General features: G+C 40.0%; 1 protein-coding gene across 3 annotated transcripts in view; it reads left to right on the forward strand.

The window, feature by feature from the left end:
* The first annotated feature begins 1,205 nt into the window (after window positions 1-1,205).
* LOC102080074 (uncharacterized) overlaps window positions 1,206-26,435 on the forward strand; it is a 30,682-nt gene continuing 5,452 nt past the window's right edge. Inside the window, exons 1-16 of one of the 3 annotated variants that reach the window (XM_019355789.2) lie at window positions 1,206-1,260; window positions 3,304-3,518; window positions 3,674-3,767; window positions 4,126-4,725; window positions 4,826-4,877; window positions 5,169-5,343; window positions 5,437-5,660; window positions 5,756-5,827; window positions 12,230-12,399; window positions 12,484-12,738; window positions 12,841-12,928; window positions 13,012-13,217; window positions 15,427-15,552; window positions 15,641-15,748; window positions 15,861-15,974; window positions 22,420-22,497. In XM_019355789.2, the coding sequence (XP_019211334.1) occupies window positions 1,228-1,260; window positions 3,304-3,518; window positions 3,674-3,767; window positions 4,126-4,725; window positions 4,826-4,877; window positions 5,169-5,343; window positions 5,437-5,660; window positions 5,756-5,827; window positions 12,230-12,399; window positions 12,484-12,738; window positions 12,841-12,928; window positions 13,012-13,217; window positions 15,427-15,552; window positions 15,641-15,748; window positions 15,861-15,974; window positions 22,420-22,497 (2,610 nt within the window). In that variant the 5' untranslated portion in view covers window positions 1,206-1,227. The remainder of the gene's footprint in view (window positions 1,261-3,303; window positions 3,519-3,673; window positions 3,768-4,125; window positions 4,726-4,825; window positions 4,878-5,168; window positions 5,344-5,436; window positions 5,661-5,755; window positions 5,828-12,229; window positions 12,400-12,483; window positions 12,739-12,840; window positions 12,929-13,011; window positions 13,218-15,426; window positions 15,553-15,640; window positions 15,749-15,860; window positions 15,975-22,419; window positions 22,498-26,435) is intronic. The other 2 variants (XM_013267805.3, XM_019355790.2) reach the window with 2 other exon arrangements.

Consider the following 26,435-nt stretch of genomic DNA (forward strand, 5'->3'; position numbering starts at 1 on the left):
TTCGTAAGTCGAAGCACCCATCGCGCCTTTTGAATGAACGATAGGCTATAGGCTAATTGTTAACTGCAACAACAATACGTCATTTAAGTGGAACAGCGAAGGGCAAGTGCGAAAGCCAGGGAGTTGTCACATGATTCGGAATGCATTGTGGGCTCAGCCAATCAGAGCCAGCGGATTTCGTTAAGTGGGCATTTTGCCGTAACATGGGCAGAAAAATTGCCGTTCAGTGCCTTCCCTTCGTAACTTGAATTTTTCACTAAATGGGGTATCCACTGTATAGTAGATATCTACTGTTATCTACTGTTATCTAGTTTTTTCGTGATGGTGTTGTATTTATTATGTTGCTCTTTTTTCTTTGTTTTCTTTTCTGTTTTTTCTTTTTCTTCTCTCGATAGTTGATCCAGGTGTTTTTCCCCTTTTTTGTTTGTTTGTTTGTTTGCTTTTCTTTTTTCTTTCTCTTCCCTCTCATCATCTCTTCTCCCCTCTGTTTTGTCTTTCTCTCCCTCACTTTCTTTCATTCATTCTTTCTCCCTGTCCTATCCCCTAGTCATGTATGTCCTGTCTGTAACAACTGAAAATAAAATAAAATAAATACATCATTATAATAAAGGTCAAACAAATGGACCAATATGGCAAGGCCTTGATGATCCACTAGGTAAAGTAAATCCGCTAGGCATCTTTTTTGGCCTTCAGACAATTCTGATGGCTAAAGATCCAAACGGGACAGCAAAAAAAAAAAAAAAACATCAATAAAATAAAATACTGTACAGCACTTCAGAGTCAGAAAACTTCTTTTTACAGCGAAAACCCCCCCTAAACTTCTGAGCAAGTACTGAGTTCACAGAGACACTCCTGGACCCTTCCACTGACATGACCGCTGTGGCACACCTGCACCAGGGAAGGAGAAAATAGATTTGCTTTTCATTTGATTATATTCTATATGATGGATTATGCAGAAAAAGTAGAATTGGGAAGAAAGAGCTTTATTACCTATTCAGGTTGTGTATCATGTTTTTAAAAAGTAACAAAGTAACAAAATGCTTTTGAAAATAAGTCATTGGTAAAGTAACGGGATTACTTTTTGGAAGGAAGTAATCAGTAATTAGTCACTGATTACTTTTTTCAACTAACTTGACCAACACTGCCTGACAGCAGCCAATCAGAATACTCTATGTCTGTGATCGAGAGCAAAGTGGGGGATGGTTCTCGTGAGAGTTTAGAAGCATCATGGAGGAGGAACTTGAAAGTACCAGCTCTCAGGTATAAAGCCTAACGTTCAAAAATTCCATGAATTAAGGTCTATACAGACACGTATACATGTATGTGTGTTGATAGGCCACGTAAAACCAGAATTATGATTAAAAAAAAATACACGCCATGTTTTTTTCTCTTAATACAACGGTGGTATTTACAGCGGGAAGAAACGGCGTTTTCTGAGGACAGCACGAGCAAACACTCTGCTCTTGCCTTTCCTGTTTGTGTTAACCCTTTGGGAATGCTTCAGTTTCCATAACTATCTTTAAATCCCAGCAGAAGTGCAACCACATAAGCTAGCGCATTTTTTTTATTTTTATTTTTTTTACACAGGAAACCAGAGGAGTTGTACTTACATCTTATGCCATCAGCTTGTCCTAGGTCACGGTTATCTTCCACATATGGTTTAGCAAAAATTGCATTAAAAGCACTTGCAGCAACAAAAACATAAAATTGCAGAAACAGGCTTTGCTAATCCGATCAGCTGTTCATAATACTTCCTATGCCAGCGCAAGCGTTCATGTCTGCCGTCACCTGCCGAAACAGGAAGTGACGTCATATCTCGTGGGAAACGTAGTTTTTCCCCTCAGTGCCTTTATAAACCTATACTGGTATTTTTAAGTCGTGTTTGACCTTGTGCTTTTCTGTATAGCTTCTGGAATGCTTTAAACTCATATTACACTGTTGGAAATAGTTGTTTTTTTTTGGGGGGGGGGGGTCTTTTATTTTAATGCACATGCTGTTTGGGTTTTTTTGGTTTTGTGCAAATTAGCATTGTAATATTTCTTTTCATTTATGCTGCAGTATATAAAAAAATGGTGTATCTCAATCTCAAGAATAAAACTATAAGGACACACAACTATTTTGTGCAACTTTTTTGTAATTACAGTTTTGAGGGATAAACCTCTGAAATTTCTCTAACTAGAAATATTTGTTTCAAAAAACGTTTCATTTTTTTTGTAGTTTATTGCACTTTTCTTCCCGATTTATGTGTACTATGGTCTTAATTCATACACATTATTAAATTTAGGATATCACGGTTGTATTGATGTGTAGTAACTTTAAATGCCCCCAAAATGGCACTACAGGACGAAAATAACTTTAAAGATAAGCTCTGGCAGACTTAAAGGGATTAAAAGTATACCATGTCGACCAATAAAATATTATATTGCAACATGCGGTACATGGTTTTTAGGAAGAGGGGGAAGCTTTAGGAGTGACGCCGGTGAGACAGAGTGAGCGAGCGGAAGATAGAGAGCGAGCTTTCACATGTGAGAGATTTGTGACGTTTAGCGTATTCTGAGTCTAAATTAGGTTTGTAGAGTAGTCGTTGTGTTGTTTTGTGTGTCAATTCTACTAGTGAATGTAAAGGTTGCTCCAAAAGAGCCACCAAAGGTACATTGCAGTGTAAAAACTGTCTCCAGGTGGAAAACAGGAGGGATACACCTCATGTTGTCATATCTGCAAGGGTTAGGCCTGTCGTGTTTTCCTGTCTTATATTGAACAAACAATTTTTTTGGAGTGGCACAAATAATTTGTGTGCCTTCTTACTTGATGCAGAATGCCTGATTGTTCTGTAAATAGTTATATAAAAAATGCCTGAGGCCTTGGCTGCATTTTTAGGTAAATAGTATGATATAACTTTGTTGTTTGCAAAACTTATGCATTATTTTTAGAAATGTATGTATTTCAAGTTATAAAAATGATTTATTGAACACGTTTGTGGGTTTTACAGTAAGAAATACAATCTGAGTAGAAAAAAGTTATGTTTTTTGTCTGTATTTAGATCACTTGTGCTAATGCAGTATGTCAAAATGAAAAAATAACTAATTCAGATATGTCAGGTTGTGCTGAAAAGAATGATACCAAACAAGGCAAGATGAACAGTTTTTAAAGGTTAAATATATAGAGGTAAAACCAAAAGTAGGCAGAATTACTAACAGTAGTGCAGATAATTCATTTTTAAGGGCATTTGTAAATATTAAGTAAGAGTAAGACAAAAAATACAACTTTTTTTAGTAGTTGTATGAATCTTGTTTTTGTGTACAGGTGGTGTTTGTGAGCAGCGAGGAGCCAAAGAGTACAGAGGAACAGCAACAGGTTGCTGGCATCTCCAAGACTCAAAGGCATCACAATGTCAGAAATGGACACAAGTGTCCCATATGTGCACATGTATATGCTGATATTGTTCAGCACCTAAGAGTCACAGAGAAGGTGGTAAATGAAACTGAGCTGCTTCTTTTGAGCCAATTTTCTCATCGGCAGTAAGTGTCTTAATAAATTCTGAAAGAGACTAAATTTACATCTATTTGTCCGTACACATGTTTTCGAATCACTGCATTTATTTAATTGCTAACTTTTATATACACCCAATTTCTATTTCATCCTACTCAGCATTTTATTTTGACTATTTTTACAGCTTTTCTGCAAATCTGGACTGTCCAGTCCGCTTATGTCAGTCAAAACATCTTAATCGGCTTGATAAGCACCTGGAAAAGGTCCACAAATTACAGGTATATTATTGACTTTGTGGTGTCTCTGTGTGGTTTTTGTGTGTTGGTGAGGCAGCCCTTGATCTCTGGAATCAGATGTTTATGTTAAAGGGACTTACATTTAGCTCCTTGCATTTTACATATTTGTTACTCTGGTGAAATGAAAGTCTTCCAGTTTCTATAGAAGAATACGGTGGTTCTTTCTTTGCCTGTATGGTGTATTTATATAATGTTCCTCGAGCTCTAGAAAGCATGTTGTGTGCATAGATAAAAACATGAAGGATGCCCAAATAAGTAAAATACTGACAGTTTTGATATACGGTTACACAGAAAACTGTTTAAATTTAATCCTAAACATATCTAACACTAACTTTTTCAGAAACCTGTGATTAAACTTTACATGCAAAAGGCCAAGGACAGACACGTTGCTAAAGAACTGGCACTTCTGAGGGCATCAAATCCCACACCGCAAATGGTCTCACATGTTGATGAAGTGGATGATGCAGTAATTGAGGAGGCCATCTTTAGGGCACTGGAGGAAGGGTCAAAGGTTGCTTCTCCTATAGTCTCTTCCAGCAAGGCTCCCAGTGACCATGCTACACCGATCCACCGGCCTGCTCCTCCCTCTGACAGGGAGGCTCCCAGTGACTCTACCAGACCAAACCTACAGCCTCCTCTCTCTGCCAGTGCCACTCTCAGTGACCACACCATCCCAATTATGCAGCCTCCTTCTATCTCCACCAGCAAGATTACTTGTGATTCAACAGTGGTATCCCCTGATGTGTTAATCCCAAGCAGTGCACCTTACTATGCAGTACAGCAGTGGAGGGGACGTCCTCTCCTGAGGACACCTGCTCCTGGTTGCAAAAACTGTCAGATACTGTTCACTGAGCTACAGGTGGTGAAGCAGTTGCTAGAGTGTGAAATTGAAAGGAATCATGAGCTCAAGCAGATACATTCTTCAGCCAAGCATCCAAATGTGAGTATTGTTTACCTCCTGTGATTGTACACCTCATTGTGAAACATTCTTTTATTTACTTTTGATAAACAAATCTGCTTAATGATCCTTTTTATTTCAGGTTAAAAATAGCAGACGTAAACGTTTTTCACCCAGCAAAATCCCTCACTATGGTAAATAATATATCTTATCAAACTTACTACTGTAAAATGTATTAACTGGAGATAATCTTGCATAGTATGACTGACCATCCTGGGATAGCAAATCTTACTCATTTCATTTGTGAAGAGTGAGTTCTTCTAGGCTAAGAACTGTTTTTCATGGAGGTTTTCTTTATGCATTGAGAAGCTTGAAAAAAGATTTGTGTTTTGTCAATAAAATCCCCCTGATGTAAAAGACCTGAGGCCTAAATATGAGTGCTATATAACTATACTTTGATATGATGTCTGTTCTTGCCTCATCAGTAAGACTTGTGGAGGAATTTAGGGCCCATGCAGAAGGTGTGAACCCTAGCAGAAATCTACGTGAAAATGCAAGGCAGCGAGCCACTCATGTCATCCATTTTCTGGAATTCATGGCAGACCCAGCAATTCCAAACGTTGACCTTCTGTTTCTGAGGAACCATGGAAAAGTCCGTGAGTAAGTGCTAAATTTGAATGATTATTAGTTTCTATATACATGTGTGCATATACAGTTTAACAGATGAACTAATTTGTATTTTTGACTTTGGAGTTTTCTAGCACACCTGCAAGCAAAAGGGTTTAAACCAACAACTCAGAGAGCTTATCTGATGGATGCTGTTGCTTTCACGAAATATATATTAAACATGTCACCACCACAAGTCAGACTTGGAATTAAAAGGATCAACGCCCTTTTGGTCGAACTGAGGGCACGTAACAGAGATGTTGGCCGTGAAGTAGTCGTGTACCAGCTGAATGTGCGGAGATCTAAGTCTAGTATGTCTATAATACATATCTCTACCTCTTTTATTAACATTATGTCATTAAAGTAGGTAAACTGTCTAAGGGATTGTGCTTACATTTGTTTTCAGACAGACTTATCCAAGCAGAAAAACATGCTTTGTTCATTGAAGAGGCTCCCCAGAAGATTGCTGCCGCACTGGGTATGGATCACAGCAAAGCTTAAATCTGTAAATAGATTGTATAATCCCTCTTAAGTAAAATTAACAGACTCCATGTCAGGGTTAAGACATAGCCCCTACAGATCTTTACATCACCGTGATTCAATTCAATTCAATTTTATTTATATAGCGCCAAATCACAACAAAAGTCACCTTGATTAGGTGGTCATATGATTGAAAAACCCAACAATCATATGACCCCCCCATGAGCAAGCACTTTGGCGACAGTGGGAAGGAAACACTCCTTTTTAACAGGAAGAAACCTCCGGCAGAACCAGGCTGAGGGAGGGGCAGCCATCTGCTGCGACCGGTTGGGCTGAGAGAAGGAAAACAGGATAAAGACATGCTGTGGAAGAGAGACAGAGATTAATAACAGATATGATTCAATGCAGAGAGGTCTATTAACACATAGTGAGTGAGAAAGGTGACTGGAAAGGAAAAACTCAGTGCATCATGGGAATCCCCGGCAGCCTACGTCTATTGCAGCACAACTAAGGGAGGATTCAGGGTCACCTGATCCAGCCCTAACTATATGCTTTAGCAAAAAAGAAAGTTTTAAGCCTAATCTTGAAAGTTAAGATAGTGTCTGTCTCCCGAATCCAAACTGGAAGCTGGTTCCATAGAAGAGGGGCCTGAAAACTGAAGGCTCTGCCTTCCATTCTACATTTAAATACTCTAGGAACAACAAGTAGGCCTGCAGTGCGAGAGTGAAGTGCTCTAATAGGGTGATATGGTACTACAAGGTCATTAAGATAAGATGGGGCCTGATTATTTAAGACCTTGTATGTGAGGAGCAGGATTTTGAATTCAATTCTGGATTTAACAGGAAGTCAATGAAGGGAAGCCAAAACAGGAGAAATATGCTCTCTCTTTCTAGTCCCTGTCAGTACTCTTGCTGCAGCATTTTGGATTAATTGAAGGCTTTTCAGGGAGTTTTTTTGGACATCCTGATAATAATGAATTACAGTAGTCCAGCCTAGAAGTGAACTAGATTTTCAGCGTCACTCTGAGACAGGATATTTCTAATTTTAGTGATGTTGCACAAATGGAAGAAAGCAGTCTTACATATTTGTTTAATATGTGTGTTGAAGGACATATCCTGGTCAAAAATGACTCCAAGGTTCCTCGCAGTGTTACTGGTGGCCAAGGTAATGCCATCCAGAGTAAGAATCTGGTTAGATGCCATATTTCTAAGATTTTCAGGGTCAAGTACAATAACGTCAGTTTTATCTGAATTAAGAAGCAGAAAGTTAGCGGCCATCCAGGTCTTTATGTCTTTAAGACATTCCTGCAGTTTAACTAATTGGTGTGTGTTATCTGGCTTCATGGATAGATAGAGCTGGGTGTCATCTGCATAGCAGTGAAAATGCATGCTATGTCTTCTAATGATACTGCCTAGGGAAGCATATATAATGCAAACAGAATTGGTCCTAGCACCGAACCCTGTGGAACACCATAACTGACCTTAGTATGTGAAGAGGACTTTCCATTTACATGTACAAATTGGAGTCTATTAGATAGATATGATACAAACCACTGCAGTACAGTACCTGTAATACCTACAGCATGTTCTAATCGCTCTAATAGGATATTATGGTCAACAGTATCGAACGCAGCACTAAGTCTAGCAGGACAAGCACAGAGATGAGTCTACTGTCAGAGGTAGGGATGGGTATTGATAAGATTTTAACGATTCCGATTCCATTTTCAATTCTGTTTAACGAGTCGATTCTTTATCGATTCTCTTATCGATTCTTGTTTTTAAAAAGGAGAACACTGAGGTCGATTAGCTTAGAACTGTTTTATATCTTCTCTTTCAACAAGATAGAAATTTAGGAGTAACATGGCCTTACAAACCCAACAGTGAGATCTTAAGAGATCCAGCCTATGGCTCTTCAATGGGGTGTCACAGGGTCCCCGGGGAAAATTGTAAACGTAAAATAATAAAATAAATATTCTTCTGTAGCAATAACAAAGTATAACATAAATTATTCTGTAGCAATTACACAAGAATATCCAGTAATGTCCCTGCCTACAATTAAACACATTCACTTACCATCTGCTGTGGCAAATGGCTGCAAGGTTTTGACCACAAACTAGTCACTGCTCGGTGACATGCGGGCCTGAAAAGAGACGCTACTGGTAGACTGCAGCGACAACTGCCAGCGAGCGCCAGCCAGATTCTGTCTGTCTGTCTCATCATGGTCACCTAAATGCACAATGGCAGGTTTTGTAATTAAGCAGATCGCGCTAACATAATATGCACTGTTATTTGATTATTTACATGCCGGATTAACGGTAGATGACGTGCAAACGTTACCGCTGCTGCTGCTGGGTTGAGATTCACGAGTCCGGAGCGGAATTAAAGACATTCATTTAAGTTCATCGCGTGTTTTGTGAGCAAATCGGCCAGAGGGGCCGATGGCGCGATATGGCAGCCTCGCCTCTCTCAGTCTGCCCCAGGGCAGCTGTGGATACAACCGTAGCTTGCCTCCACCAGTGTATGAATGTGAGCGTGAATGAATAATGGCATTGTAAAGCGCTTTGGGTGCCTTGAAAAGCGCTATATAAATCCAATCCATTATCATTATTATTATTATTAATGCTTTTGCATATTCGTAGTGTTTCCTCCCTTAATGAAATATCTACTTTGCAAGTATTGCAAGTTGCCCTGAACGGATGACAATCTGTTCTCGTAAAGTATAAACAAACTTTTAAGCGTTTGAGCCGCTTAGGTGCCGTGTTTCCTGCCAGGTACGCTCCGACGTGCCGCAATGTGGTGACGTCATTCGGGGCGACTGGAATCGATAAGGGAATCGTTTGCAAAAATGGCAAACGATTCCAAGGAATTGAAACAGTGGGAACCGGTTCTCAACAAGAACTGGTTTTCGATAGCCATCCCTAGTCAGAGGCCATAAGAAGATCATTTGTAACCTTCACTAAAGCTGTTTCTGTGCTGTGATGAGCTCTGAAACCTGACTGAAACTCTTCAAATAAGCCATTCCTCTGCAGATGATCTGTTAGCTGTTTGACAACTACTCTTTCAAGGATTTTTGATATGAAAGGAAGGTTGGAAATTGTCCTATCATATTTAAGATTGAAGAATTAATTAATGGCATGACTTCTCTGAGCAGTTTTGTAGGAATGGGGTCTAAAAGACACGTTGATGGTTTGGAGGAAGTAATTATTGAAGTTAACTCAGAAAGATCAATTGGAGAAAAACAGTCTAACTTAACATCAATGGTACTAAAAGTAGCTGTAGACAATATTACATCTGTGGGATGATTATTGGTAATTTTTTCTCTAATGATAAAAATTTTATTTGTGAAGAAGTTCATGAAGTCATTACTAGTTAACGTTAAAGGGATGGTTGGCTCAACAGAGCTCTGACTTTTTGTCAGGCTGGCTACAGTGCTGAAGAGAAAACTGGGGTTGTTCTTATTTTCTTCAATCAGTGACGAATAGTAAGATGTTCTGGCTTTGCGGAGGGCTTTCTTATAAAGCAGCAAACTATTTCTCCAGGCTAAATGATGATCCTCTAAATTTGTGACACGCCATTTCCTCTCCAGCTTACGAGTTATCTGCTTTAGGCTACGTGTTTGAGAATTATGCCACGGAGTCAGGTACTTCTGATTTGAGGCCATAGTTTTCACAGGAGCTACAGTATCCAGAATCGAATGTAGTGAGGAGGTAAAATTATTAACAAGATAATCGACCTCTGTTGGAGTAGCGTTCAGATAGCTGCTCTGCTCTGTGTTCGTACAGGGCATTGAAGATGATAACAGTGGGTGGATTATATTCTTAAACTTAGTTACAGTGCTTTCAGAAAGACATCTACTGTGATAAAGTCTACTCTGCTGTGTAATCAATTATTGTAAATGTAAATGTTATCAGGAAATGATCAGACAGGAGAGGGTTTTCAGGAAACACTGTTAAATGTTCAGTTTCTATGCCATATGTTAAAACAAGATCTAGAGTGTGATTAAAGTGGTGGGTGGGTTCTTTTACATTTTGAGAGAAGCCAATTGAGTCTAATAACAGATTAAATGCCATGTTGAGGCTGTCATTTTTAGCACCTACATGGATGTTAAAATCACCCACACTAATTATTTTATCTGAGCTGAGCACTAAATCAGATAAAAAGTCTGAGAAATCAGAGAGAAACTCTGTGTAAGGCCCAGGTGGGCGATAGATGATAACAAGTAAGACTGGTTTCTGAGTTTTACAGCTTGGGTGGACAAAGCTAAGCATCAGGTTTTCAAATGAATTAAAAGTCTGTCTTGGTCTTTCGTTAATTAATAGGCTGATGTGAAAAATTGCTGCCACACCGCCCCCTCGGCCTGTGCTTCGAGATTTCTGGTAGTTAGAATGACTCAGGAGTGTTGATTCATTTAAACTAACCTAATCATCCTGCTGCAACCAGGTTTTTATACAAGGCAGAGTAAATCAATTTGTTGATCAATTATTAAGTCATGTACTAACAGAGACTTGGAGGAGAGAGATCTAATATTTAATAATCCACATTTCACTGTTTTACTCTTTGGTTCAGGTATGGATACTGTATTGTTCTTTCTTTGTGATTTTTTTTTTTTATGTTCTAGTTGTTTATTGCTGGTTTTTAGCTTGTTTTTTGTCTGTTTGGGAGCTGACACAGTCAATGTGATCCACACATTGAAATGGATTTCATGTCTTTTCTGTCTGATGACTACGTTTCTCTGATGTCCAGTTTAAATTGAAGAATAATGTGGAGCTTGGTCAATGTAATGCACATGAAGCCAGAGCTAAAACACATCACCATTGCAGTGAAATATGTGCAGCTCTGGATTAAGATGGAGCCCTGCACATTTTGATCTTGTTATTTCTGGAATGATTGGAAAGATTATTTTCATTATTATGGCTAGAGCAAAGTGTAAGAGCTATTTGCACTTATAAAGAATAATACTAAGACTTTTACCTTTATTGTTTCATAAAACGTGTCCACAATTTAGACATTAATGGCAGGAAATTTTATTAAAGGCATAAGAGAAAAAAAAATAAATAATCCCCCAAAATAATCAGATTACTTAAACTCTACTTATCCAACTAGGCTGCTCTGAGGTAGTGTTGAGTTTGTTCTTTTCTTTGGTGAGGAGAGGTTGGAGGAAGGATGAGCAAGCAGCTGGGCATCCACTGGAAGTATGATGTAAATCAAAATCCTTCTAAATTAACCGCCTAACACAGCAACAATGAGCAGACGAAAAGGAATGAATTCACAGGTTGGACAGGTTTTCAACTGTGAACCCCTTCGATCCAATCTTTTGGGCTGCTCTTCTTGCAGAAGACAAAAAGGAAGAACCCAAAATCTTTTCTTTACCTCACTTTTTCACCTTCTCACCCTTTCTTCCCCCTCTCCTACTGGGCGTCACATCTTCCCACACCTTATCTATCAACGTCTATCTATCTGACAAGATTTAACAAAAAGTTAAAAATGTTTAAACTTGTAAAACGCTTCATTACATATTCATTGTTATTCTTATTTCATATTCACATTCAATCACATTTGGATGTAATGCCCTTTGTTTCATTCAGTTTATGTGATTCTACTTCAGTTAGATTTGTCTTTAGGACATTTTCACATGAACATTCATTGTAACATAATCCAATTTTCAATTCAAATGCTTTTTAGAATTCAGTTAATTAGCATTTATTTCTTTAGTTTTTATGCAACTTTTTTTTTTTTTATGAAAACATACATTTTGTTTGTCAGATATTCTTTGAGATTAGTAGCTCCACTGTGTCACATTATACATCACACACACCAAGGTCAGACACTCTGTGAGGCCTGTTATTAGAATCACTGTTATTCTATTCTCTGATTCATTACACTGGTTAACTTACACATTTCATTTGTTTTATTTATTCCGGATTATGTGTGTGATGAGTTGGTGACACAGTTCTTACTTTCCTGTTGTCCTTCAGATACACACACAAAACTGCCTAGCTTGAAGTTGGATCATGTACACACACACACACACACACACACACACACACACACACACACACACACACACACACAAAGAACTCAGTCATTATAACAGCCATTTGTACTACTCAAACACTTTTGCATTTGTTATCTATATATTGATCAGATTTACATTCTGATTTCTCTTAGATTAAGAATAAAACTACATTATAATTGGGAAAAGTGAGAAAAGCTCTTTTTACCACTCTGATCATTTTTTATTACATATGTTTTATAATTTAAGACCTTTGACCTTTGGTCCTTGAGACATGGTGCTTGTAAAGTCCCTCTATAATCTGCACAAAGGGACTGAACATGTAAATGCAGTGTATGTGTTAGCATAGCATATTGATACATACAGTGTTCTCTTTGTGCTTTTACAGATTACCTCGAGAAGCAACCCCAGAACAGATCAATAGTAAAATTGTTTTTTGGACTGTTGGGTGGATACCTCATTGCCATAACTGGCCACCGAAAGGGAGTGGTCATCAACATGACTACTGAGGAGGTTGAAATGGCAGAAAAAACTAAGCAGGGTGCCCGCATCATCCGTGTAAGTAGGAAAACTATAAAAATCCAAGTATACATTGTTTAGTCAGCTGCTCAGAGAGAATAAACATGTCTTTTCATGTATTAGATTAAACAGCACAAGACTCAAAGATACCATGGGCAAGCAGCTGTCCCCCTGTACAAGAATGAGTATACCTGGTTGCAGCGTTACAATCATATTAGAGAGTATATTGAAGGGGGTTCGGAGGCACCGACTTTTTTCCACAGTTCCAGTGGAGGTGTTCTTCATAGACTACCGGTATTTTTCAAGGCAGCCTGGGAGATGATGAATCTGGGGATTGCCCCCACCTTCAACATGATACGTTCCTCCTGTAGCACTTACGTGAGAAAACCTTTCATTTTTATTTTTTGACACACAATGAAGTAGGTTGAAGTGTCATGGGTTTTATTCATGTGGTTTCTTTTTAAAACATTATTCTTTCAGGCCAAGCGACAGTTGGGACGTAAATCTTACTACAGAGTGGCAACGTTTATGTGCCATGATGCCGTCACAGCCAAAAGATTTTACCAAGGTTATTTAAACAAGCTAAAGTGAAGTCATATATTTATCTATACACTTACATTTACTAATATTTAGTAATATTGCTTTGCACAGCTGAGGAACCTGCAGAGGACACACTCCAGAGCCGAGCACTGACAACAAATGCAATTGCAACATATGCAGCAAATAAAAGGAAAAGGAGAGCGGACAGAGGGTCTATGCAGGACAAGGACAGTCATGGATGTGACAAGGAAGAGCAGCAGTCATCAGTAACAGAGGAGCTTTTAGACAGAAGGCTCTTCCAGTGTAGCAGTAACAAGGTATGTGTGCCCTGATTCCCTTGGTAAGAGTTTTGATTGGTTGCACTTCTTTCATATACAGGGAGTGCAGAATTAAGGTTCTCTGGATCGTCTGCAGGTTGTGCAAAATGCTGCAGCGAGGCTTTTGACAAAATCCTCCAAGTACTCGCATGTGACACCATTGTTATCTCAGTTACACTGGCTTCCTGTTAAATTTAGAGTTGATTTTAAGATCCTGGTCTTGACCTACAGAGCTGTGCACGGACTGGCACCAGCCTACATCTTTGATCTGCTACAGCCCTATGTCCCTAGCAGGTCTTTGAGGTCATCTGATCAGGGCTTACTTGCTATAAAAAATACTAAGAGGAGGACTAAGGGTGACAGAGCTTTTGCCAATGTGGCCCCGAGACTGTGGAACTCTCTCCCTCAAGCATTAAGAACTGTGGACTCAGTGGCTGTTTTTAAAAAACAACTCAAAACTTACCTTTTTAAAATTGCTTTTGGTTAATTATTTGCCTGTTTTATTTTCTCTTTTTAAATCTTTTTATGACTTTTAATCTTATGTGCAGCACTTTGTGATTCTGTCTAGAAAGGTGCTATATAAATAAAAATTTATTTATTATTTATTTATTAGGCAAATGAGTATTTTGTCCACATCATCCTCTTCATGCATGTTGTCTTATTCCAAGCTGTATACGCTCAAAAGCCTACTACCAATTAAGCATATTAGGTGATGTGCATCTCTGTAATGAGAAGGGGTGTGGTCTAATGACATCAACACCCTATATCAGGTGTGCATAATTATTAGGCAACTTCCTTTCCTTTGGCAAAATGGGTCAAAAGAAGGACTTGACAGGCTCAGAAAAGTCAAAAATAGTGAGATATCTTGCAGAGGGCTGCAGCAGTCTTAAAATTGCAAAGCTTCTGAAGCGTGATCATCGAACAATCAAGCGTTTCATTCAAAATAGTCAACAGGGTTGCAAGAAGCATGTGGAAAAAGAACCAAGGCGCAAAATAACTGCCCATGAACTGAGAAAAGTCAAGCGTGCAGCTGCCAAGATGCCACTTGCCACCAGTTTGGCCATATTTCAGAGCTGCAACATCACTGGAGTGCCCAAAAGCACAAGGTGTGCAATACTCAGAGACATGGCCAAGGTAAGAAAGGCTGAAAGACGACCACCACTGAACAAGACACACAAGCTGAAACGTCAAGACTGGGCCAAGAAATATCTCAAGACTGATTTTTCTAAGGTTTTATGGACTGATGAAATGAGAGTGAGTCTTGATGGGCCAGATGGATGGGCCCGTGGCTGGATTGGTAAAGGGCAGAGAGCTCCAGTCCGACTCAGACGCCAGCAAGGTGGAGGTGGAGTACTGGTTTGGGCTGGCATCATCAAAGATGAGCTTGTGGGGCCTTTTCGGGTTGAGGATGGAGTCAAGCTCAACTCCCAGTCCTACTGCCAGTTTCTGGAAGACACCTTCAAGCAGTGGTACAGGAAGAAGTCTGCATCCTTCAAGAAAAACATGATTTTCATGCAGGACAATGCTCCATCACACACGTCCAAGTACTCCACAGCGTGGCTGGCAAGAAAGGGTATAAAAGAAGAAAAACTAATGACATGGCCTCCTTGTTCACCTGATCTGAACCCCATTGAGAACCTGTGGTCCATCATCAAATGTGAGATTTACAAGGAGGGAAAACAGTACACCTCTCTGAACAGTGTCTGGGAGGCTGTGGTTGCTGCTGCACGCAATGTTGATGGTGAACAGATCAAAACACTGACAGAATCCATGGATGGCAGGCTTTTGAGTGTCCTTGCAAAGAAAGGTGGCTATATTGGTCGCTGATTTGTTTTTGTTTTGTTTTTGAATGTCAGAAATGTATATTTGTGAATGTGGAGATGTTATATTGGTTTCACTGGTAAAAATAAATAATTGAAATGGGTATATATTTGTTTTTTGTTAAGTTGCCTAATAATTATGCACAGTAATAGTCACCTGCACACACAGATATCCCCCTAAAATAGCTAAAACTAAAAACAAACTAAAAACTACTTCCAAAAACATTCAGCTTTGATATTAATGAGTTTTTTGGGTTCATTGAGAACATGGTTGTTGTTCAATAACAAAATTATTCCTCAAAAATACAACTTGCCTAATAATTCTGCACTCCCTGTATAATCATTTACTCCATCATGAACAAAACATATTTAATTTGTACCATAAACAGATGGTGAGCCCAGGTCAGGGTGAGGGTGCCGGTAGTGCTGGAGCCACAATAAGAGAAACTAAACGGGATTTGAAAGAGGAGGTGGAGCAGCTACAAAATATGACATGCCAGTTGCGCAAGAGAAAAGTATGTAATGTATGTTCTTGTACTTGTTTTTAGTGGTTTCACTGATTACTAATCCTTTACCTTTTTATTTTTACTTTTCTAAAATCAGATGGTCATCTTTTACAAAAATGATAGGACAGGTGTGAGGAAACTCACACAAGAAGACAATCCAGAAGAGGACGAGGAGGAGGATGAAGCGAGAGAATGGGTTCCTAAGGTGGGCAAAAAAAATCCAGTAGAGTTTCTACTCTTGCAGTTAAAGATGTAAATGTTTTGTTTTCACACATCCATGGAAAATGAGCAAAATATATATTTTTCTGCTCTAAAAGCAGTCTGTGAGCTCATCTGAAGATGATGGGACAGATGACTGGAAACCCACACAGGAAGAATCTGAAGGCTATTCAGAAGAGGAGGAAGAACAAAAACGGAAAAGGGTTCCTAAGGTAGGCACGAAAAATAAAGCCGGGTGTCCTGTGCTACAAAGAGAGGTGAGATTCATCCTAAGTTTCAGTGCTTCCACAATCTATCCATCAAACACATCTGACAGCATCAGGGACAAATTGGGACAAATGATAGCAAACCCACACAGGATGGATCAAAAGACGATTCAAAAGATGAAGCAGAACATTTAGGACAAATGATTCACCAGGTGGCCACGGAAAAGGTCAAAATTGTCCTCTGTTTCAATGCCTTGACCAAAATATGTCTTTGTATTCTTTTACATCAGATGGTCAGCTCATCTGAAATATGCAAGGAGTAAAGGTATTAAAGGTACATGAGTTTAAATACCTGGGGTCATTTTAAGCAAATTGACTTCCATGTCTCCTCAGAAATATTAATGTTTAGGTCATTTCTCCAAGATTATAACTTAGAAACTGATGTTTCTGGGGAGGCAGAGACAATCCAGTTATAGAATGTTGAAATTAAGCCTTTGTTACCACTTTCTTTTCTCCACCATTAACTCCTCTAAATTAGTTAACTGAGGAAGGTTGAGAGACTGATTTTGCATGGAAGAAATGAAGCTTCTAATCTAAATGCTTAAAGAAGTGTTTTTGGAGGATTTGAAATTTTGAGACTAAATCCTCAAATGGAACCATTATTCCATCACAAAAAAGATCACCCACTTTCCTAACACCTTTTTCTGCCCAACCCTGGAACCCTGCGTCCACATTTCCTGGTGCAAATAACGCATTTTCCCCAAATAGGACTAAAATGAGAGAGGTTATTCTTAATATTCAAAATTTCTTTTATTGTAAACCAAACTTCAATCATATTTCAGACTATATGATTATTTGTTTCTTTCTTTAATTGTTTTGGCTGTGCAGAGTATAAGCACAAGTTTAATGGCATTTTAAGAGAATTTGCTTCCATCCCCACCCAAGACGGCGTGTTTTGGGGATGAAAAATAAAACATTATTGTCCATAGTTGAATAGCCAGATAGTACCAGTAAAAATTGGGGCATTTCAACCCCCCTGTATCAAAGGGAAGATACAACAAAGACAAACGAATGCAGGGATGCTTCTTGTTCCAAATAAACTCTCTGATTAATGATGCTAGTTTGGTAAACAATCCAGCAGGAGGAGCCAGTGGGACATTCTGAAACATATACAAGAGTTTAGGTAATACATTCATTTTAAGAACACTTATAGATAGTGGTAAACTTATCCAATGCTCCAGATCTTTGGAAATTTTCTGTAGAATTGTATTATAGTTAAGTACCACCACATCTTTTATTTTAATGCCTAGATAAGTGAATTCAGAATTAACAGTAAAGCCAGATACATTCTGACTTACGTTTTGATTATACCCTTGTTTAAGTAACATTAATGATGATTTTGTTACATTTACTTTATACCCTGAGAAGGCCCCAAACTAGTCTATTAAATCCTTTACAGCAGACACAGAAGTTTTTAGTTGCTTTAAAAATAATATGACATCATCAGCAAATAACGCAATTCTATGCTCCTTTCTACCAATCTTAACACCTTGTATTTGTCCACTGGTTCTAACCGCTATTGCCAGAGATTCAATAGCTAAAAGGAATAAAAGTGGAGATAATGGTGAACCCTGCGGGCACCCTCATTGTTGCATTCTGAATTATATAGCATTTCATAAAAAACTTTAAATGCATTGTTTATCTCGATTGGGTCTACTATGATATTTCCATTTGAAGTTTAGTAATTGCCCTTTCAGATTGCTGCTGTTTTATACGCCAAGCCAGGAGTTTGCTGGGTTCTTCACCTTGGTCATAGAATTGTTGCTTTAATCTCAATAAATTTACAGCTGCTTTTTCGCTTGTCATTTCGTTATATTGCGTTCTCAATAGTAATAATTCTTTGACATTGTCCTCCTTATTCTGGCCTGATTGAAAGCTGGTCTCTTCTAACATTTTTATTTTTTATTCCAGATATTTTATCTTTTGGTTTCTTTCTCTTGTTTTCTTACTAGTATAGCTTATGATTTGCCCTCTTAAGTATGCCTTGAAGGCGTCCCATCTCACACTTGCCGATGTTTGATTTGAATTGAGCTCAAAGTATTCATTAATTTGCTTAAGAAACTGTTTGGCTTGCATCCACTTCAATTGAAACCCCCATTCAATTCGAATTTTAATCAGTTTTGACTCTATGAAAGTCAAAGTAACGACTGCATGGTCAGATATTATTATTTCCTTATACTGTATACTATATCTTTTGTATAAGGAGCCAGCTCAGTTGATACCAAAAAGTCGTCTATTCTGGAATACAGTTTGAGTGTACCTGACCAGCAAGAATATTGTAATTTGGTTGGATTTTGATCGCGCCATATGTCAGTTATATTTAACTCCTTCATAAATTGTTTGATCACCTTTAGTGTTCTATTATGAGTGTTATCCATGCCTAATGATTTATCCTTCTGTGGCTGTGAAGGTTCTCAGTCATCCAGGTCATCGTAGTCTAAGGAGCTTGGAAAGAAAAGCGTCTGGACTTCTTTGAGTTGCTTGAAGACGTTTCACCTCTCATCCGAGAAGCTTCTTCAGTTCTAAGGGTCAATTGGTGGGGAGTCCCAGATTTAAACCCAGTGGGAGTTTCCCCCCAAAGAGGGACAAAAGGACCCCCTGATGATCCTCTACCTAATCACATGAGCCGAGGTGTGAAAGCGGGTGTGGGTCCCAATTAGGACTGGGCTATATCATATCGTTCACGGTAATACCGGTGTAATTTTGAGCAACGATAGGAAAATGAAATATCGCGATAGAATATGAGTAAAACGCGCATGCGCAGTGCCTTTTGTTTACGTGTTGTTTGGAAAATACTGCACACTTAAAATCAATCCTTTGATTTTTCTGAAAATCAACAGTGCCCCTTATAATCCCATGTGCCTTATGTATGAATTCTGGTTGTGTTTACTGACCTCGAAACGATTTTATGTGGTACACGGCGTTGGAAAATCTGTCAAATGTTTCAGTACGACTTTGCTAAGGTATGAAGCCGCACCGCTTGACGGAGCATTACAGCTATCGGAGGCAGGAGCCTCGCGGAGTGATACGTACTGTGCTTCAACATAATACTCCCGTATTGTGCGTGTATAACCTCTTTTTAAGTTTTGTGGATATTACACATGGTTATGCTGAGGATATGTCGGCCAATTTTCACTGGAAATGCCTTTTGGTTAAACTGTCAGCAAGGAATTTGCATTTGCACTGTTAAATTTTTATATAACTTTAATGCACATAAAAAACAGCTGCTTGTGTAAGTGAAAATACATTGATGGGGTTTTTTGCACTAATAAAGTTGTGGAGTTGTAAAGTATTTTGTCTAGTGTCAATTATATCGTCAGTTATATCGTTATCGCAAATATTCAAATGTATATCGTGATAAATATTTTTGGTTATATCGCCCTGCTCTAGTCCCAATCAGCCAGGGTTTCGGGCGAGCTCATTGTGAAACCTGGCCCACCCTATCATGTGATTTCCTGAGGTCAGATGGCCCAGGATGTGAGTGGGCGTTAAGGCGTCTGGGAAGCGATCTCAAAACTGGATCATAGATGGCAGACAGTTGGTGTCGTAAACCACCGCCTCTGTTCAAAGATGGTGGCTCACAGTGGACATAAATGGCTTCTTTCACTCCTCTTTCAAACCATCTGTCCTCTCTGTCCAAAATGTGAACGTTGCCATCCTCGAAAGAGTGACCTTTGTCCTTTAGATGCAGATGGACTGCTGAGTCTTGTCCTGTGGAGGTGGCTCTTCTATGTTGTGCCATACGCTTGTGAAGTGGCTGTTTGGTCTCTCCAATGTAGAGGTCTGGGCATTCCTCGCTGCACTGTACAGCATACACCACATTGTTCAGTTTGTGTTTAGGAGTTTTGTCTTTCGGGTGAACCAGTTTCTGTCTGAGTGTGTTGCTGGGTCTAAAGTACACTGGGATGTCGTGCTTGGAGAAAACTCTCCTGAGTTTCTCTGATACACCTTTAAAAGAGCCAAGAGCCTTTCTTTCCACTTCCTCCATGGAGGAAGTGGAAAGAAAGGCTCTTGGCTCTTTTAAAGGGAGAGTACCCAGCCACTGGTACAGATATGAAGACGACACCTGGGTCAAAATCAAAAGACAAGAAGTGGAATCCTTCACTGCGCACATTAATCCCGTGGATAAAAACATCAAGTTCACCAGGGAAGACACAAAGGACGACTGTTTGCCTTTCCTGGACTGCGCCGTGCACATTGAAGAGAATGGCAACCTCAACATTGAAGTTTACCGGAAGCCCACACACATGGACCAGTACCTCCTCTTTGACTTCCATCACCCTCTGGAACACAAACTTGGGGTAATCAGGACCCTACACCACCGGGCAGAACATGTTCCCTCTAAGCCTGAAGGGAAAAAGAAGGAACACACACATGTAAAGGAAGCACTTAAAACATGTGGTTATCCTAATTGGGCGTATATAAAGTCAGCAAAGATGCACAGAAAAGAAGATCAGACACTAGCGAGGTGATTCCAAGCTCCTTAGACTATCCTTCTGTGGGTTCAAAGCACAATTGAAATCCCCAGCAATTATACATTTACCTTGTAAATCTGAAATTTTTTAGAAATAAATTGCTATAAAAATGTGGATTATCTTCATTTGGGCCATAAGTATTAATTAAATTTAGTCTAGTAGATAGTAGGCTACCTTGTAGTATTAAAAAACATCCATTAGAATCCTTAAGCACATGCTCAACATGAAAATGTATGGATTTGTGTATCATTATCATAACGCCCCTAGAATTGGAGGAGTAAGGAGATGAAAAAATTTGACCTGGCCATCTACGTTTCATTCTATTTGTCTCACTGCCTAGCATAGGAGTTTCTTGTAGAAACACAATTTTGGCTTTTAATTTCTTGATCCGACCTACTAATGACTTGTTTTATTTTTACTAACTTACGCAGAACTCTCCAGTTTCAAGAAACATAGTCAACCAATTTTAACTAAAGAAAAGGAAAAAAACCAATAATAGAAATAAATCCACCTTGTCAAATATTTACTCTGACACATTTGACACAATGAATGAAAGTACCAGTGGGTCTTATTAAAGGAACAAAACTAACAATGTCTAACCCAGCATTGTATAACAACCCTTTGGCAATAAAATGTATTGTTCTGTCCGGTATGGTTCATGAACACAGCTAGACCAGAATTAACAGTCTACCATCATATACCTTATGAAACATCTTGTACTTGTTTGAGGCTCTTAATGTAGGCGTCCATGTCCGCTGGCGTATCGAATACGATCTCCGAATAGTCCGATCTCCCGCAGCTTCTTCCTCACACCATCGTACTGACGCTGCTGTCTTTACGTCTGTGGAGGCAGGTCCGGCAGGAAGCTTATCTTGTTGTCCTTGTACGTCAGTTCTTTTGTCGTCCTAGCGGCTTTCATGACGCGTTCACGATCTCTGTAACTTAAGCACCTAATTATAAAAGTTCTCGATCGGTTTGCAATAGAGCTTTGACTTGTGGTTATCCTGTGTGCTCTCTCAAGGACAGGAGTTTTTTTTTTCAAGATGTCCACTATAAACTTCTCCATGAAAGTACACGCATCTGTACCTTCTTCTTTCTCAGGGATTCCGAGGATTCGGATGTTATTACGCCGACTTCTTCCTTCCAAATCCTCCACCTTTTTAGTCAGAAATTTGGACTGTCTTTCAAGGCATTCCATATTGTTTTTCAGTAAGGTGATTTCGTCCTCCGCGTCGTCAGTTCGCCCTCCACATTTTTGTATATCAGCTCCAATTGCTGACATAATGCCACCCATTTCAGTATGAAACTCTTGCTTGAACAGTCGAATAGCATTCAGACGGTTCAAGGTAGAAGGCATTTCTGCGTTTGTGGGTTGCTTTTCTCATTCATGTTCATGCATGGCGTCCATCTGCCCTTCCTCCACGCCGCTTTCATCTTGTGCCTCAGTCGTAGTTTTTTGTTTGTCCTTGTTCAGTTTTTTAGGCATCTTAGCATTCCCATATGTTCACCAGACGAACTGTGTCAAAACTTAAGTTCTTTTTTGGATCATGCAAACATATGTAAGACCGGTGAAATTGAACAAATATAATAACAGAATTCCAGATACGTTTTAAATGTGGAGAAGCCCATGGGACATTTTTCCACTGTATATGGGGATGCAGAATTGTCCGTGCATTTTGGCAGGAGGTGATGGAAAAAAATAAGCCAAATTTTAAATACAAAGATTGCTTTAGATGCAGAAATGTTGCTACTACATATGTATCCTAAAAACCTTAAACTGAGAGCCCATCAAATTAAGTTTATGGATTATTGTACATTTCAGACAGTTTGATTTGTTTCTAAAACCATAAATACCAACATGAAGCTGGTTTATAATTTTTTTCTTCTTCTTGCATTTCTGTGTGTTATATGTACAGGACAGGGAAACGGCGATGAGCTCATTACCAGTACAACACCAAATTCCAGTTGTTACTCTGAATTCAGTCACTCTCAAGGTAAGAACAATTGATTACAAATGTCAACAAGTATCAATTCAATTCAATAAAACTTTATTGATCCTGAAGGTTGACCCCGAGGGAAATTGGGTTAAGGCTGCCGACCTTTGCCAGCGCCGACTTACCCTTCTGACCATACATACATTACACAAACATCACATGGGGAAGACAGGTCAGAGAGGTTTAACAATGGAAAAATGCACAACATGAGGAAAGATAAGGAGAAAAAATAACTTCCCCCAGACTGAGCTCCAACAGGGAGATCAGTTTGAGAACAGAAAAAAACACCTCTGTACATAGCACATGAAAAAACTCTTAATACACCATAGAAACTCATGACAAGCAACAGGGATGGGTAAAGTGTGAGAGACAGCCAGTGTAGACAGTGCATCCGGGCCTGCAGCCTATGCGCTGGTCTCCTTGACCCACCGTCAGCATCGGAGGGGAATAAGCGTCGAAGGCGTTTGGAGGGGGGATGAGTGTACACCTGCATGTGTATATATGTCTGTGTGCGTGTGTGTGTGTGTATGTGTCCAGAGTTCATCTGAGACAGTGTCCTTCACCCTGCTAGGTTAAGTAAACAGTCTTCCAGCCAACCCAGGTGGCCTTGCATAGAATGGGAAAACAGTCTAAACACAGTCCATTATCAGGGTGTTGTTGTTCAGCTCTAGCCTTGAGACCGCAGCTGGTGCCGAATGGGTATCCGCATGAAGTGATTGTGGTTTTTACTTTAGTGCGAACAACTCATATGAATTTCAAAGCTGTTCTAACAGTCCGACACTGGTCTCTCAATCTCTCATTGGAGAGCCATGAGCTTCTCCATGATGTTATTAAACTTACGCTCCGTGATGTTGTCATTCTTGTGCTCAAAGAGCCGATTCTGAGTGTTAACTTGTTATTTTCTGTTATATCGCGAGAGTACTGTTGCCCGCGAAGAGTTGTTGTTGGAGAAGAGAAAAATGGCGTAACGAATAAAGCGCTTGGAATGAGACTACGACGTCGTGTCTTTTGAGTTAACATTGGTAGCAGAGGATGGTTTCCAATTACAAAGTACCACCAAAGCTTGATGAAGCCAGGCCATACGAGTGCTGGAAGAATGAAGTCAATATCTGGAGACAAGTTACGGAGCTGGATAAAAAGAAACAGGCACTCGCGGTGGCGCTGGGGCTCGAGGGAAGAGCCAGAGAAACGGCCATGGAGATACCCGCGGAAGATTTGAACAGAGATGACGGTATGGAAATACTACTTGCAAAACTTGACGCGGTGTTTCACAGAGAAGAGAAAGACCGCGCTTATGAAGCCTACTCGTGTTTTGACTCCATTGCAAAGAACCACAGCGTGTCCATGGCAGACTACATTATAGACTTTGAACAGCGTTATAAGCGAATGAAAAAGTACAACATGACACTGCCTGACGCTGTTCTAGCATTTAAGCTTCTAGATACAGACTGTCTCGATCAGAAAAGTTGACAGCTTGCACTGACAGCGTGCACGGACTTAACGTTTGTGTCTGCACTGAAACGGATTTTTTGGGGGAAAGTAGCCGGAGTTTTCACCGGAATTCAACTGAATCAAGATGCAGTTTTCCGTACGGGGCAAAAAGGTCCCAAATACAAACGAAACAACGGTACTTTGTCGCGGAGTGGACAGTGACAACCACTACAAGGTACCAACCCACTTGACAAGTTTGGCAAGCGAACAAGATGTGCTATTTGTCAGAGCACTTACCACTGGGCGAAAGACTGTCCTCATTGTAATGGTGACCAAGTAAAGCTAACTGAAGATGGGAAAGTGGAGGAGTGTAACATTACTTTGTACACTAAAGCCTCAATGACAGACTCTGAAATCTTCCTGACTGAAGCACTGGGGTCAGCCATTATTGATACTGCATGTACACGTACAGTTTGTGGTCAGAAGAGGCTAGATAGTTACATGCGTGACCTCAGCCAAGGCCAAGTAAACAAGTTGTTGCAATCAGAAACCCTCAGCTCCGGACCATTTCGCTTTGGGGATGGTACTGTAGTGCAGCGGTCCCCAACCCCCTGGCCTCGGACCGGTACCGGTCTGTGAGTCGTTTGGTACCAGGCCGCGAGAGTTGAGGCTCAGGTGTGAAATGTATGGTTTTCAGGGTTTTTATCGGTTTTCAGCGTTATTTTGTTATCGTTTTTATCGTTAACTCGGTTTTCCTGGGTCTTTTCACGTGTGTTATGAATAAATCTTCTTTTTTTCGGTACCGGCACTAGTTTTATTTTGTTGTATTTATCTGCGACACCTTATTGCCGGTCCGTGAAAATATTGTTGGGCATAAACCGGTCCGTGGCGCAAAAAGGGTTGGGGACCGCTGCTGTAGTGTATTCCAGCAGAAAAGTGAAACTTCCAGTCAAAATTGGACAAACGAAATGTGACATTGAAAGTGAAGTAGTTCCTGTTGACATTCCACTACTACTGAGCAAAACGTCTCTCAAGAAAGCAGGGACGGTTCTAGACATGGAGAATGACAATGTTGTCATGTTCAAGCAGCCTGTTCCCCTAGAGCTCACTAGTTCGGGACACTATTGTGTGGACATTAGAGATGAAAATACTACAGAAAGCTGCAATGAAAATTAAGTTCTCATGGTAACTGCTGAAATGTCTACAAAAGAGAAACAGAAAGTCCTTGTGAAGCTTCATAAGCAGTTTGGTCATGCATCTGCAGAGAGGTTATTGAGGCTCATCCAAAGCTCTGGCAATACAGATAAACAATGTGCAGAGATAGTTTGTGACTGTGACATTTCTCAGAGATATCGCAAAACCAAGCCGAGACCTGCTGTTAGTCTACCCCTGGCTTCTGAGAATAATGAGACAGTAGCTATGGATATACATGAGCTGGAGCCCAATGTGTGGTACCTTCACATCATCGACCACTTCACACGCTTCAGCGCCGGGAGCATCGTAAAGACAAAGAAAGCTGCAGAGATTGTCAACTCCTTCATCCACACCTGGATAAGCATTCACGGTGCCCCGAGACGGCTCTACACAGACAACGGCGGAGAGTTCAACAACACAGAGATTCGGGACATGACTGAAAACTTCAACATTGAGGCAAAGACAACAGCGGGGTATAGTCCCTGGAGCAACGGACTACTGGAGAGACATAACATGACACATGAAATCCTTCTGAAGGTAAAAAAGGAACGAGGATGTGACTGGCACACTGCGTTAGACTGGGCCCTTATGGCCAAAAACAGTATGCTTAATGTACATGGTTATAGTCCACATCAACTTGTGTTTGGCCAAAACCCCAACCTTCCTTCTGTGTTGATGGATAAGCCACCTGTCTTAGAGGGCACAACTGTAAGTGCAAGAGTAGCTGAACATATATCAGCATTACATGCTTCCAGGAAAGCATTTACTGAGGCAGAGTGTTCAGAAAGGATCAGGAGAGCACTACGTAAGCAACTTAGGCCTACAGATGACAAATATGAGGCAGGAGATAAAGTATACTACAAACGAGTCGACTGTACAGAGTGGAAGGGTCCAAGTGTAGTTATTGGGCAGGATGGAACTGTTGTAAGACATGGGGGGACTCTTGTAAGAGTACACCAGTCAAGGTTGAGTAAAGTGGATGCACAGAGTGGAGTTAAACAAATACCACACAGTACTACTGATGATGACACTGACAACAAAGACACAGTTGAAAATGATGACACTGACACACCCGATGGTGAACAGAGTATTAGTGAGGAAGAAGACAGCACTATTGACACAGAAAACATGTCTGTCACACAACCTGGAAATGAGCCCTCTACACCCATTGATCCTGTCTCCTCTGCAAATGTAAAGTTAAGGGCAGGACAGCTGATCACTTTCCCAACAGAAACAACGGTGTTCAACATGAAGCCAGAGTGCTAGGCAGAGCGGGAACAACAAAAGGGCAATACAAAAACTGGTACAATGTG

The sequence above is a fragment of the Oreochromis niloticus genome, unplaced genomic scaffold (genome assembly GCF_001858045.2).
Source record: "Oreochromis niloticus isolate F11D_XX unplaced genomic scaffold, O_niloticus_UMD_NMBU tig00007460_pilon, whole genome shotgun sequence".
Taxonomy (NCBI): Eukaryota; Metazoa; Chordata; class Actinopteri; order Cichliformes; family Cichlidae; genus Oreochromis; species Oreochromis niloticus.